This window comes from Phaeoacremonium minimum, assembly GCF_000392275.1.
Source record: "Phaeoacremonium minimum UCRPA7 unplaced genomic scaffold PA7_03_scaffold_592, whole genome shotgun sequence".
Lineage (NCBI taxonomy): Eukaryota > Fungi > Ascomycota > Sordariomycetes > Togniniales > Togniniaceae > Phaeoacremonium > Phaeoacremonium minimum.
The window spans coordinates 129,749-142,597 of record NW_006921494.1 but is presented as its reverse complement, the minus strand read 5'-3'; the positions used below and the strand labels follow the sequence as shown (position 1 = coordinate 142,597).

The 12,849-nt window shown below is 52.2% G+C and overlaps 4 protein-coding genes across 4 annotated transcripts; all 4 read right to left on the bottom strand.

Annotated features, from left to right (window-relative positions):
* Positions 1 to 201: 201 nt before the first annotated feature.
* UCRPA7_8362 (putative inosine triphosphate pyrophosphatase protein) lies at positions 202 to 1,115 on the bottom strand (the record flags this gene model as incomplete). The annotated part of the gene is made up of 6 exons (XM_007920876.1): positions 202 to 301; positions 360 to 393; positions 452 to 488; positions 556 to 700; positions 790 to 863; positions 924 to 1,115. 6 exons carry the CDS (start codon positions 1,113 to 1,115, stop codon positions 202 to 204), a joined length of 582 nt encoding a protein of 193 aa, XP_007919067.1.
* Positions 1,116 to 1,478: 363 nt separating this feature from the next.
* UCRPA7_8361 (putative pos9-activating factor fap7 protein) lies at positions 1,479 to 2,276 on the bottom strand (the record flags this gene model as incomplete). Its single annotated transcript, XM_007920875.1, has 3 exons — positions 1,479 to 1,677; positions 1,856 to 2,001; positions 2,091 to 2,276. The coding sequence occupies 3 exons, from the start codon at positions 2,274 to 2,276 to the stop codon at positions 1,479 to 1,481; spliced, it is 531 nt and encodes a 176-aa protein (XP_007919066.1).
* Positions 2,277 to 3,328: 1,052 nt separating this feature from the next.
* Positions 3,329 to 8,421, bottom strand: UCRPA7_8360 (putative myosin myo2 protein; the record flags this gene model as incomplete). Its single annotated transcript, XM_007920874.1, has 7 exons — positions 3,329 to 3,486; positions 3,539 to 3,753; positions 3,811 to 3,884; positions 3,942 to 7,785; positions 7,839 to 8,028; positions 8,089 to 8,221; positions 8,287 to 8,421. 7 exons carry the CDS (start codon positions 8,419 to 8,421, stop codon positions 3,329 to 3,331), a joined length of 4,749 nt encoding a protein of 1,582 aa, XP_007919065.1.
* A 2,370-nt stretch (positions 8,422 to 10,791) lies between these two features.
* Positions 10,792 to 12,388, bottom strand: UCRPA7_8359 (putative d-3-phosphoglycerate dehydrogenase protein; the record flags this gene model as incomplete). The annotated part of the gene is made up of 3 exons (XM_007920873.1): positions 10,792 to 11,114; positions 11,169 to 11,956; positions 12,081 to 12,388. The coding sequence occupies 3 exons, from the start codon at positions 12,386 to 12,388 to the stop codon at positions 10,792 to 10,794; spliced, it is 1,419 nt and encodes a 472-aa protein (XP_007919064.1).
* Positions 12,389 to 12,849: the final 461 nt, after the last annotated feature.

Sequence of the window (12,849 nt, the reverse complement as noted above, 5' to 3'; positions counted from 1 at the left end):
ATCTTTGAGGACGCACCACACTAAAATCATGTCATGATGTAGATTACGGCCACCACAGGAAGCATTTATACCGAACTGACAAGCCACGAAGTGAGGCATCTTTGAATGAATTTGCGCGCAGTCTATTCTATACCACCAAAAAGGAACATCCTCGAGAACGAGGGTGATGCAAGGAGTCATTTCAGGTACAATACCCCAAGTCTAGGCGGACACCTGGTCTGCGAACCATGCTTGTAGTTTTTCCAGCGCTCGGAAACGATGGGAGATCTTGTTCTTTTCTGCCTTCTCCATCTCGGCGTAGCTAGCAGGCGAATGATTAGCGATGTATGAGAAATGAAGACTGTATGACTATGACCTACGTCTTGCCGTCATATTCAAACACCGGGTCCCAACCTGAATCATGATCAGTATCTTTGTGAAGTGTGTAAAAAAGCAAGTCTTTTCAACGTACCGAAATTTGTCGGCCCTCTTGCAGGCACAATCCTGCCCTATGCGATCATTGGGATTAGTCTTATGACGTTTTTCTCACAGAACGCACAAAGTCCAAGGACTCACATCTGTCCTGCCTTGGAAGAGGATTGGCTCATGACCCGGTCCTTGAGAGAATCCGAAAGTGCAGACTGCTTGCGCAGACTTGTCTTCGTATGCAGCCAGGAGGTTGTTCAAACCTTCATGACCTATACTCTCCATGAACCATTTGCTGAGGGCACAACGTCAGAAGAAGAATTCTCTCAACTCAATAAAGTGAGACACTCGTGAGTCTCGGATCAGAAAGGGTGAGGGGCATACATATACGGCCCAGGCAGCCCCTTCAGTGCATTGAAGCACAAGCAGGTGTCCTCGACCAGTACAGGGCCTTTGACCTAGACCTCAATGTCAGCTCGGATGTCCTCAAGGAATGATAGCAATGGAAGCCAGCCCACAAGTTCTGCTGCCCTCCTGCACTTGTCTATTGTAACCTCCTCGACGGTGCCCTGGACCTCGATCAGGTCGAGCGCCTGGCTCCGCACCTCGATCGCCGGCTCGAGGATCGCCTTGACCTCGCTCAGCTTGTTCTTGTTGCCGGTGATGAAGTTGACCACTTGCGTGGCGGACGTGGGAGCTTCTGAGGGCATTTTTGGAGATATTGGAAGAAGAGAGGGCGTTATTCACAACCACAAACAGCTCACACAGATATTTTACACATTTGTCAAGAAAGTTACAGGTGGAGCGCATTCATATAATGCAGTATCAAACTCGGCGTCCGCCGTACTGCTGCTGCTAAGAGCCCGCTAGGTGGCGGCGCTACCCCGCCGATTTGCTGCACCGTCCCACCGTTGCCTTTCGGTGCCGAGGGTGCCTAGACGGACGGACTGGCCTTCAGGGGTATCAAGACAATCTTCCTCCATACGATTCCCCTGTGTAGCCTTTTGACATGTCTTACTGCTCGTCTGTCTTTTGATTCAAATCAAAAACTGCTGTCATCTGAGAGCCTCACATCAAGTCTCGGGCTTGTTGTCCTCCTTCCACTGTCTTAGCCACTGCTCGATGCGCTCGACGTTGGCCTCCATCTCCTCGCTCGTGTTGCTGCTCAGCTCCACGACTATCTCCTCGTCGTACGAGTCCCGCGCCTCCTGCAGCAGCACCTCCATGATCTCAGAGTCCAGGTTCTCCTGCAGCTTGACCTCGGGGTATTTCCTAGCAGAAAGTCAGCTCTCATGCTCCTGTGTTGTGTCGGTTGCCTTGTGAACCTCATGCTCTCTTTAAGTTGCACGCCGCCCAAAGATTGAGTCTTTCGGCGACAAGCAACTAGAGAATTTCACCCAAAAGCACACTACCCTTATTCTAAAACAGGAACATGAAAGGGAACACAAACCTCTCCGTAAGCCGATCAAACAGCGTCGTCGAGTCCACCCTCAGCACAACAACCAGATCAATCCAGCTCTTGGGAAACAGGTCGCACGCATGCCAGTCAATGATGCACCCGCCGGCCTTGACCTCGTCCTCTATCGCATCCAGCAGCTACACCACCATGTAAGCAAAGGAGTCCTCGCACACAGCAGCTCCACGCCCAGACACCAGAGGGGGAGGGGGAGGGGGGGGGGGCGCACCTTGTCCTCGTCGACGATCCAGCTCTGGTACTCGTCGTCCCAGCCCTCGTGGCACTCGCGCTCCTTGACCACCTGGTTGACCGACAGGTGCCGCAGCCCCGTCTTCCCCGCCAGCACCTCGCAGTGCGTCGTCTTGCCCACGCCCGGCGTCCCCGTGATGATGATGTTGGGCGACGTCCTTGCCATTGCTTTCTCGCTTGCTCCCTCCCTTACTTTCTGTCCTGACTTCCTTCCTTCCTTCCCTCGACCCTCGAGACTCGAGACTCGAGAAATTCGTATCTCTTATCTAGCCGTTTGGCAGAGTTGCAACTCGGCAGTCCGTCTCTCTTGGGAAAGTTTGAAGATTCACTTGAGCCTCAACTTTCTGTTTGGTGAGGGGAAAACGGGGGAAAAAAAACAAAAAGAATCGTCCTGAAAACAATTTGATATCCAGGGGCGAGTGCCCAGCCTTACTGCTCGCTCGCGCCGGGCAGAAAATCTTTTTTTCCATGCGCTGAAGGATCACGTGCAGTGCGCTGAAGCGGTCCCCCATTCCACTGGACCGCAGCCCGCCACAGCGGCACGGCGTACGGTACCACCAGCGCAGACGGGCGTTATCGTCACAGAGCGCAGCACAAAACGAGGACATCTCAGACGATGATTAGACATATGATATAGACCTAAGGTAGTGAAATAATGTTTATAGGTAAACAGGTAGGTATGTAGGTATTGACTTTGACAATTGGTACAGCTAAATGCTACACTGGGAGTTTATCTAATCTCTCGTACATCCAGCTCTCACCTTCGAACAGCATTTATTCATATCGTGAACATTCGGGGGTAATAAACGTCCCATCCTATGACCGATCGATCAATCGATCAATCGATCAATCAACTCCTTCCATTCGTCCGCTCTCGAATGTCCGGTTTGGGTGGGGGGTGAGTTTTTGTTTTGTATCTCTAATATCAACCAATTGTCTCTCTCCATATAAAAAGCCTCCTTTAATAACCAGGAAGGATACGACACACATGGTCCCCCAATCAATCAATCAATCAGCCAATCGTTCCGTTGTTATACTTGCTTTGATGTGTTTCTCCGCGTCCTAATTACTTTCACTTCTGATATGTCGATAACGATAACCGCTGTTGTCCTGCTCTGTTTGATCACCGGATGTGACTTCATTACTACCGAATGCAGAGAGGAGAACCGCAGTGGGAGATGTTTTCGGCATCGATGATCTCAGCCCAGGCTGCGCCCACTAGGCACTGGCCTCAATAGGTTCTGGCGCCTCGTCGACTTCCGCTAGGTCGCCATTCTCAAAGCCACCTTGAGAGCCATACTCGAACTTCTCCTGCTGGGCGATGGCCTGTGCTGACACAATCTCGGCGAGCCGCTTAAGTCTCGGAGTTTGTAGCCCTGGTAAATAGGTCAGCATGAGCCTTTCAATCGGCAAAAGGAGTAAACTTACAAGACGGTGTATAAGTCTCTAGAGCAGTGATGACTCTTGGCTCCGCAATCTCGTACGGACCGCTGTCGTCCATGTCAACGGCCTGGAGGAGCAAGACATCGCTCTTCTCGGTCACTCTTGATGCAACAGCCTTCATGATCTCGCCATTGATAGGCTGCTCATAATCAGCGACGAGGTACTGGTTCAACAGCTTCTGAATTTGATTGGGAGAAAGCCTTCGAATAGTCAGCAACACATAACACGAACTGCGGTAACACTTGGGGTGATCTTACATCCAGCAGATGTCTTGGATGATCTCGATATCATTCAGAGTTGCCTTCTTAAGCTGTAACAGCTTCGTCGCTTGCTGTATAGATTGTTAGCATGAAAGTCTCTATCAGTGAATGAGGTAGTGGTGACTGACCATCAGATGCTCGAGCTGAAGAGTGCCTTCAGGCATATCATGGCTCTTGCACCACTCCTCAATTCGGGTAATGTTGTAGTTGATCTGCAGGCCTCGCTTCCAGGAGAGGAAGTTCCGGCGCATCAACAGATCGTTGAAAGCGGTAACGCCCACAAGTCGGAGGAGCTCGGTGACCGTTTGGGTAATGATCGAGTCCTCGAGATAATACGCCTTCATGGCGCGGAAGACGTTGTTCAGCAGGCTGAGCAGGTTGTCCATGCTGTAGGCGGGGGCAGAGTTCGACTGCAGAAGCTTGCCCAGGAATCTGTTATTCTCATTTGTGACGAAGCCCGGCAGTGACTGCGACTCAATGATGGCGGGGATAATCATCTTTTGCAGCTTCTTCTTTAGGACCTTCATCCACGTATGATAAATGTTGAACTCCAAACTCTCTAGATCATGTTTTACAATTTCCAACAGTCGATCGTACTCATAATTATCGGTCTTCTGGGCCTCGTACCAGTCCTCAGCAAGGAATACGAAGGAAAGCATCTCATGGACGTTAGAGAGCCAGAATGCACCGGGGTTGATAGCCTCGTCGCCGTCGTGCTGCATGACTTCTTGCTGGATGGACTGCATGACGTTTGCAAGGAACCGCTCCGACTCCTTGACGAAGCCGTTGTTCCACATCTCGGATGTGACGAGGTTGATAAGGTAGGAGGGGAAGAGGACCTCCTTGTCTGAAGGCGGGGGGTTGGTGTTGGGGGAGGGGATCTTCAGGTTTCGGATGAGACCCATAGTAACCTCCTCATTGAGGCCATCCTCGTCGGCGAGGAGTGTTTCGAGCTCCATCTCGATATTGTCGACGCCAGGAATGAAAGTGGCGCCAGACAAGGTCTGCTGGCGGCCGGTGATAGCCATCGAAACCGGTCGAGGGTTGTACGCAGCGCTAAAGCGGTCAACTTGAGAGGGCTCGGCGCCGGCACTTCGTCGCTTAGGCTTCTTGGAAGAGACAAGGTTGATAAGACCATTGGCCACAGCTGGGGCGACACCAGCTCCGTTCGTGAGTTCTCCATTGACGGGCACCTGTCTTCTGGCCAGTTCCAAAGCGTCCTGGAGCTCGAGAAGCTGTTGCCGCAAAGAGTTCTTCTCGGTTTCGTGACGTGAAGCTTCCTGTCGGGCAACCTCCAACTCCGTGCTGGTAGCTCGGAGGGAGTCTTTCAGCGCTCTCTCCTCGTCTTGCATCCTCTTGACGTTGGAGGCAGACTCGTCGAATCTTGCCTGAAGCGTCTTCATCTCGTCTTCCATGGCCTGGAGGCGAGCTGCGGCAATACCTGCTTGGTTTGCCTCGGCTTGGAGATCCTTGGTCCTGACCTCGAGGGCATTGTGCCTTGTTTGCCAGGACTTGATCTGGCCCTGGTAGTTCTCGACTTGCGTCTTGAGCTCCTTGTTCTGAGCCTTCATGGTGCCCAGAGACTGGGTCAATTCTACAACCTTGTTTTCCAGCTTGTATGAGATCTGCTTGAGATCACGAGCCTCCTCGCGGACCTTCTTGTAACCACGACGAGCCATCTTACCACGCCACAAGCTCTGGATAAGAGTGACCTTCTTGCGGTATTGTCTCCAAGAACGAAGAGCCCTCCTCGAGCGCCATGTCCTTTGAATAAGCAGAGCAGCATTTCCAACACGAGTCTCCATAATTTCCTTCCTGCGCAGGTAGCCCTTGATAGCTGCCTGGGCAAGCACGAGGTCGGCCCTGATCCGCAAGAATTGCTTCCTCTCTTTCTGGCCACGCCAGACACGCTGGATGGTGGTCGCTGCCTTGATTGTCCGCAGCTCCTGAGCTTGTTTCCTAGCCACATAAGCCCTGGAAGCGGCCTGGAAGGAGATGATCGACTCGCGTGCGAGAAGATACCTGCGGCGATAGAACTTGGCCCTGAGGTTCTTCTGGATCATGATGGCGCACGCATTCAACCTGTTCGTTCTCAAATTCTCCAAGAACGCGAGCATACCGGCGCGGAAGAAGATCTTGGTTAGACCAAGCTGGTACTTATCTAAGCCCTTGCCAGTGCTGGTGCCCAGGGCCTTCGTCAGGATGGCATTGGCCATTTGTCGGATCTCCGCTGTCCACTCAGTTGATGGCACAAGCATATAATATCGAAGAGCAAATTCCTCATACGTCCATCTCGTGGGATAACCGGCGCAGCTGATTCGCACGGTCTCAAGAACACCACAAGCTCGAAGCTGACTCAATACCATCGGGCCCTCAAATTTCCACGCCTCCTTACCCTCATTGGGCTTGATGCAACGAATGTAATGAACATCCGTGTTGTTGATGGTATTCATCAGTTCGATCAGCGAAGAGCGGAAGATACCGCCCAGCGTAGGTTTACGGTTGACAGCAACGCCGATCTTCCTTCCGCCCGCTGGCTTCACAGCATTCGAAGAGGCAGATGCAAGATCCTTCTCCCGTACCTGTGTTGCAGCAATCAGCACCGAGCTGAGGAATTTGTTGCTCGTCGCCCGAAGCACGGCCATATGCTCATCGGGTACAGTGTCGCGGTTCTTCTCTATGAAACCTTCCGACTCGTACGTGACATCAATGGCATAATGGCACACGGTGAATGCCGACTTCCCAAAGCGAGGCTTCTTGTAGAATTGGTGCTTGTCAGAAGCATAGTTGTGGTGCAGCTTGGTTACGAACTGCTCATCTGAGCCCATTGGTAACCTGGATTCTTCGTCGAGCAGTGACAGAATACCCAGCTTGCCCTCGATGAGGTCAATGCAGGGTTGGTTATCGGAGAAATCAATGAAGGTCCAATCGATCTGCTCCTTGAGATACTCCTCCTGCTCAAGCTTGAAGACATGCTGGTTGAACTCCTGCTGCAACTTCTCATTGGCGTAGTTGATGCAAAATTGTTCAAATGAGTTCTTGGCGAAGTGCTCGAAACCGTAAATATCGAGAACACCAATGAAGGAGCTGACTCGGCTCAAGATCTCATCAGTAGCCAAACTGCGGTTGATAATCTCAACCAGCCAGTCGAACAAGCTTGAGTAGATATACTTAGCAACGGAGTCTCGGACGACGATGGCTTGCGCTTGCGTCAAGTTGGACGTGATCTTCTCTCCTCGGGTAATCAACTGCTTCTTCACGATCCACTTGGCAAATTCGGTCGCGTTAATACCCAGGATTGCGCAAGCTTTTTCGAGAGAGGGCTCTGTGGGTGCGAGCACGCTGTCTGTGCGCGAGGCTCCGATCTTAACGTTGCCGAGATGCAGCAGACCAGCGAGCAGTTTGAAGATCTCGGTCTGAGAAGTCTCGTCTACACCGACTGTTTTCAAGGACGCCCTTGTAGCATTGAACTCGGCCTTGTCATCTACACCGTCGATCACGGGGGTGTTTCCTTGGTTGAGATATTCAAACTGTTCAACGGGCAAAAGACCAAGCTCCTGACGTTGCTGTTCGGAGATACCAGCAATGAGCTGGTAGAAGATGTGATAGTTTCGCTCCTTTAGCGGTTGGAAAACCAGCCTTGATCGCTCGAGCAGATAGGTTCTGATCTTGGCACCAATGATGTTTGTGCCCTTGTCGAACATGATCTCGATGTACTTTCCGAATCGTGACGAGTTATCGTTTCGAGTCGTCTTCGCGTTACCGAAAGCTTCCATTATGGGATTCGTTGCCAGAATCTGCTCCTCCGTCTCACTCATAGCCTCTGCGCCCTTCTTGGACTTTGCACCAGGTTTGTCGGGTGATTCTCTTGTCGCGAAATACCGCATGATGTACTTAGCGCTCACCGTCTTTCCGGCGCCAGACTCTCCCGATACGACGATGGTTTGGTTCTTGTTGTCTCGCAGCATGTCCCTAGAAATCGATCAGCTTATGCGTAGTCAGCTTTGAGTGCGCCAAGCCCGTACATGAAAGCCTCCTCGGCAATAGCGAACAGATGTGGTGCTTGTGTCGCCCTTTGCTTCCCGGCGTATACTTGTACCATGCCGGGCACGTAGAGGGAGTCTACGCGAGCAAAGGGATTTGTAGCTATTAGCACGATACCAGAGTATGTGTAGATCTCTTTCTGGGCGTATCGGAGTCGGATAGCTTGGAGGACTGTGGTCAAGCAAGTGTCAGCTCAGGGAATATGTTGATTTGTATTGAATGTGATCCTACCAGCTGGTTCGTTGAGATGTGAGAGGTTGGTCAGGTCATCGCTGGCTTCGAGCATGGTCGGGTTCATCAACGGAGGTAATGACGGATCGTTTCCGCTCTGTAGGGCCTCCGCAGAGATCTTGATCTCTTTCTCCTGAGGTGGTGGTCAGGAAACTGCGCGTGGGAGTAGGTGCAGCTCTCGGCACAGTGGTGACTTACCTCGCCATTATCAAGCTTGAACACGAGGGTCACCTTGGAGCCATCGACGGATTTCTTGATGACCTCTGAGGCAACCCAGCCCTCTGTGGCATCGGGCTGCCATGCTCTGGTGCCGATGTCATAATTTGAGGACATTCTACACGGTTATGTAACGGCGTCCCGGGCAGTGGGGGTGAAGGGAGTGCTGATGGCAGTCGATGGGACAGACGCTGGAAAGGGAGGATGCGTCGACCTTGTCAGTCAGTCGTCGTCGATGGGGCAGTCGTCGTCGGCGATGGATTTTAGGGATGTCGGGAAGGGAGGCGGAAGGAAGGACCAGACACTACCGGCAGCAAGATCGGCTTGGGGTACGTGGAGAAGACATTCATGAAATAAATTAAAAACAAGAGTATGTGAAGAAGAGAAGACGTAAGTAAGGATTGTCAGCCAAAAATCAGAGTCGTCGTTGATGGCCTGCTGTGTGTGACTGCTGAAAGTCAACAAGGAGCCAGAGTGTTGGTTGGTTGGTTTTGTGAGGTTAATGTTAGTTAATGGGATGGATGGACGAGAGCGAGAGACGACGCGAATCCCAAGCAGCAGGCGCAGCGTGCTTTCCTTCACAGGCCAAAAAAAAAAAGTAGCGGTCTTTCTGCTAGTAATGCTGCTGCTTACCTGCCAGTGCAGCACCCAGATTTTTGTTGGCTGCTAATAATGCCTGCTGTCAGGGGCCAGAGTCCCACTAGCAAATGGGAAAGGGGTCTGGGGGCTGGGGTCGATTGATTGACCTTGATGCGAGGTCGTCGGGTGCCGTTCACTACACTACACGGTAGGTGACAGGAGGTACATGTCTCAGTCTACAGACCACACACAGTCCGCACCTAATGTACGACGACGACAAAGTACACCACCTGGTACGTATGTGTGTATATGCGGGATGTATCAGCAGCGGCCGATGGGAGCTGCAGGACACCACAGACCTAAAGGGGATCAAGAACAGGAACAAGTACAAGAACAAGTTCAAGTCAAGGCGAAGCACTGATCCCTCCATCCAGCCATCCAGCCAGCCAGCAAATCCACGCAATCCTCTTCAAGCAGGCGGCCAGTGCATCTGAGTCTCACTTGGTGACATGACAGAGCAAGTGCCTTGCCTCTACTCAGCTTAACTTGACGACTCGACTCATCAATAAGCCTCTTTCTTATATTGTTGATGCAGCCATTACTTTGTACATGTACGCGTTTCTTTGTCCTGACCTACTCTGCCAGCTTGACTGCTCCGAATAAACGTAGCTACTTGACCTTATGCAAGCTGCTGCACTTTACTGTAAGTGGAGCCCGCTTCTTGGAAACTTCCACTTTCTGCAGGGGCAGCCAACTCGCGTGGGCCTAGCGCTGGTGCCCGCCGCGCCCCCTACTCTAAAACAGGACCGGGGGAGATCCCAACCGCCTGGGAGAACCGCATCTTGCAGCTCTATCGTCGTTGCGGCTTTTTATAATGCACACATCTTAAGCTCTTAACGCATGCGACCTAAGCTTTCGAGCAGAGGATATTGCTCTGTTCCTGCGCAACTATGCGATTTACATGTACATACGTATCTATCTCTATCTGCCGTCCTGGATGTTTCTTCTGCCATGAGTGAAGTCGCAGATGACTTGGTTTTGAATAGCCATGACCAAGGGGGGGCAGACGCATCCTGAAGAGCCAGCGCCACAATGTTTCTTCTCACTCTTCACTCCCCCAACCCGGTTCGACGATAATCTCCGTGAATCATCTGATACCGGTACTGGCAGGCTGGCTGCTGTCCGTTTCCATTCCGAGGCGGGCGGCTCATCTTCCTGCAACCCCTGAAACGATCTGCCGGGGATTTACCAAGGCTTGCAACGCTGAGGACCACCAGAACGAGAGAAAATGGTACAGTACACCCAAAAAAGTTTGACTGCATCGCGGCAACGCGTCACACAAAATTCAAGCACGCGTTTGGTTACCCGTCGCTCACCATGACCGTATGGTTGGGCGGACGGCCCGGAGAGCATACCGGCTCGTTCGTCCATTCGACATGGCACCGGGGTTGGAGCACGTGAAGCAAGGGTATGCGCAGATTGCGATGTTCGCGCTAGAAGTTTCCAATTGTCTGCCCCCGTTCGTCCCCCCCTTCTCTTCTTGTGTAATCACCGTTGTATAATAACGTGTCTGTATAATGTTTTCGATTTCCCCACCCGCTGTTGACATGATACGGCTGCATAAGAAATGAGTTTTTCCTCAATCTCCGTCCTCCTTTCTCTCTCTCTCTCTCTCTCTCAATGATATTAGCTCGGGTCTTTGTTGAACCTCCTTGCCAAACAATGTGCCATTTTGATACTGAAATGCTCCACCACCGCCCTGTTGTATCTAGTGTAAAGCTGCTGGCCGTCCCTTGTTGAAAATTTTCACTACCTGATTACTCCTTGTATGCAAAATCACTCCACACCAGTCATTGTCTGTCCTATTCAATCGGCCTCCAGCTCTCCCACTCGAACAGCTTATCAGGCCTAGAAGAGGATGCGCGTCAAGATCTTGGAGCTCAGGCCGTCCAGGCTGCCCGCAATGTCGTTGATGTCCGACTCCTTGACGTCGCTGACGTCGGCCATCAGATACGCAATGTCGCCCTTGCTGTCGCTGATCTGCTTGTCGACGTTGTGGTTGCCCAGGATCTCATTGACCTTGCGCAGCACGCCCGGCACGTTCTGATGGATGTAGATGACGCGCGCGTGGTTGGGCTCGTCCAGCGTCAGTGAGCGCAGGTTGACCTCGGGCAGGTTCACGCTGCCGAGGGTGAGGCCCTGGTTGATGTAGCGGACGAGAGCCTCGCCGACTAAAGGAGAAGAGTCAGCTATTTCGTCTTGAACCTAGGTTTCGAGTAACTTACCCTCCACACCAATGGCTCGCTGGGCCTCCTCTGTGCTGCCTCCGATGTGAGGAGTGAGAATGATGTTCTTCAGCTGGCGGAGATCATCGCCCCACTGGTTGAGCTCGCTGGTGAAGTAGTCGCCGTTGGCAGCCGGCTCGTTAGGGTAGACATCAAGCGCAGCGCCGGCAATCTTACCATTTCTCATGGCGTTGATGAGGGCCGGAATGTCAACCACGGTGCCACGGCTGGCGTTAAGCAGGTAGGAGCCGTCCTTCATCAGCTCCAGCTGACGAGCTGAGATCATGTTCTTGGTCTCGGGCGTCTCGGGAACGTGCAGAGTGACAAAGTCTGCCTCTTCCAGGAGAGCATCCAGAGTGGGCACCTGTCTTGCCGTGCCCAGGCCCATGAGAGTTACCACATCATAGTAGATGACGTTCATGCCCATCGCCTCCGCAAGGACGGACAATTGAGAGCCGATGTGGCCATAACCGACAATACCAAGCGTCTTGCCTCTGATCTCCCAGCACTTGGAACTCACCTTGTTCCAGGTGCCACGATGCATCTCCAGGGAGCGATCTCCCATCTGGCGCGCGAGCGTGATGATCCAGGCGATGATCAGCTCAGCAACGCTGCGAGAGTTGGCAAAGGGTGAGTTGAAAACGGCGATGCCATGCTTGGCAGCATAATCCAGGTCCACCTGGTTGGTGCCAATGCAGAAGCATCCGATGACCAGCAGGTTCTTGGCCTCACGCAGGACCTCCTCCGTCAGCTTTGTCTTGGAACGAATGCCAATGACGTGCACATCGCTGATTTTTGGCGTCAGCAAGTCTGAATCAGTGCGCTGCATTCGGCGCGGAGGAGGGGCATGATGGTAAGGCTGATGATGTGCTTGCTGCGTGGGGCCGAGCAACAGAAAATTATAAGACTCACCGGATCTTCTCGATGAGCTGGTCCTTTGGCAGAGAGGTCTTGAGTGCCTCAACCTGGTAGCCCTGGCCCGTGAGAATGTCGCGGCCGCTCTGATTGACGTTCTCTAGAAGGAGAATCTTGATGTTCTGAGTGTCAAAGGGCTTGAGCTCCTTCCTCGGAGCTGTTGTTCTCCGTACAATTCCTCCACTGAAGCTCTGGGTGAAGCTGGACGGCGGGGAGTGAAAAGTTGCAGTGGGGGAGATGCTGAGGCTGTGAGACACGGTCCTCTGCTGGCGAGGGATAGCAATATCCTGTGCTTTGGAAGCCATCTTCGAATGATATCTTCTGAAATGTTATCTGCAGCCTTTTGTCTTCTCACTGACTCACAGAGGGCAGTCGTTATTGTATGAAGTTCAAAGTTGAAGAATTCGGGGTCTTAGTGGGGTTAAAGACATGCGTTGGATGAGCATGGCATGTCGAAGGCGGCGTGGTGGGGTTGACTCACAAAGGTCCTCCCTCCGTAGCCTCCGTTTCCAGGGAGCTAACAGCGAAAAAATCTTCCCCGAGTCAGTACATCAAATCCCGGAATATAACGTAAGTATTAGACTACGGTACGAAAGGTAGATTGACGCGTCTATTTCGGCTATACTATCAAATAAATCGCCTCCCAAGTTCTCTTCATCCTCTGCTGCAGGGCGTTGTTCTTGATGTTAGATGGTTTCTTGCGTGTGGCTGATACCAAATATGTCGTCATCTGTTAATTTTCACCACGAGGTAGCCACCCAATCTT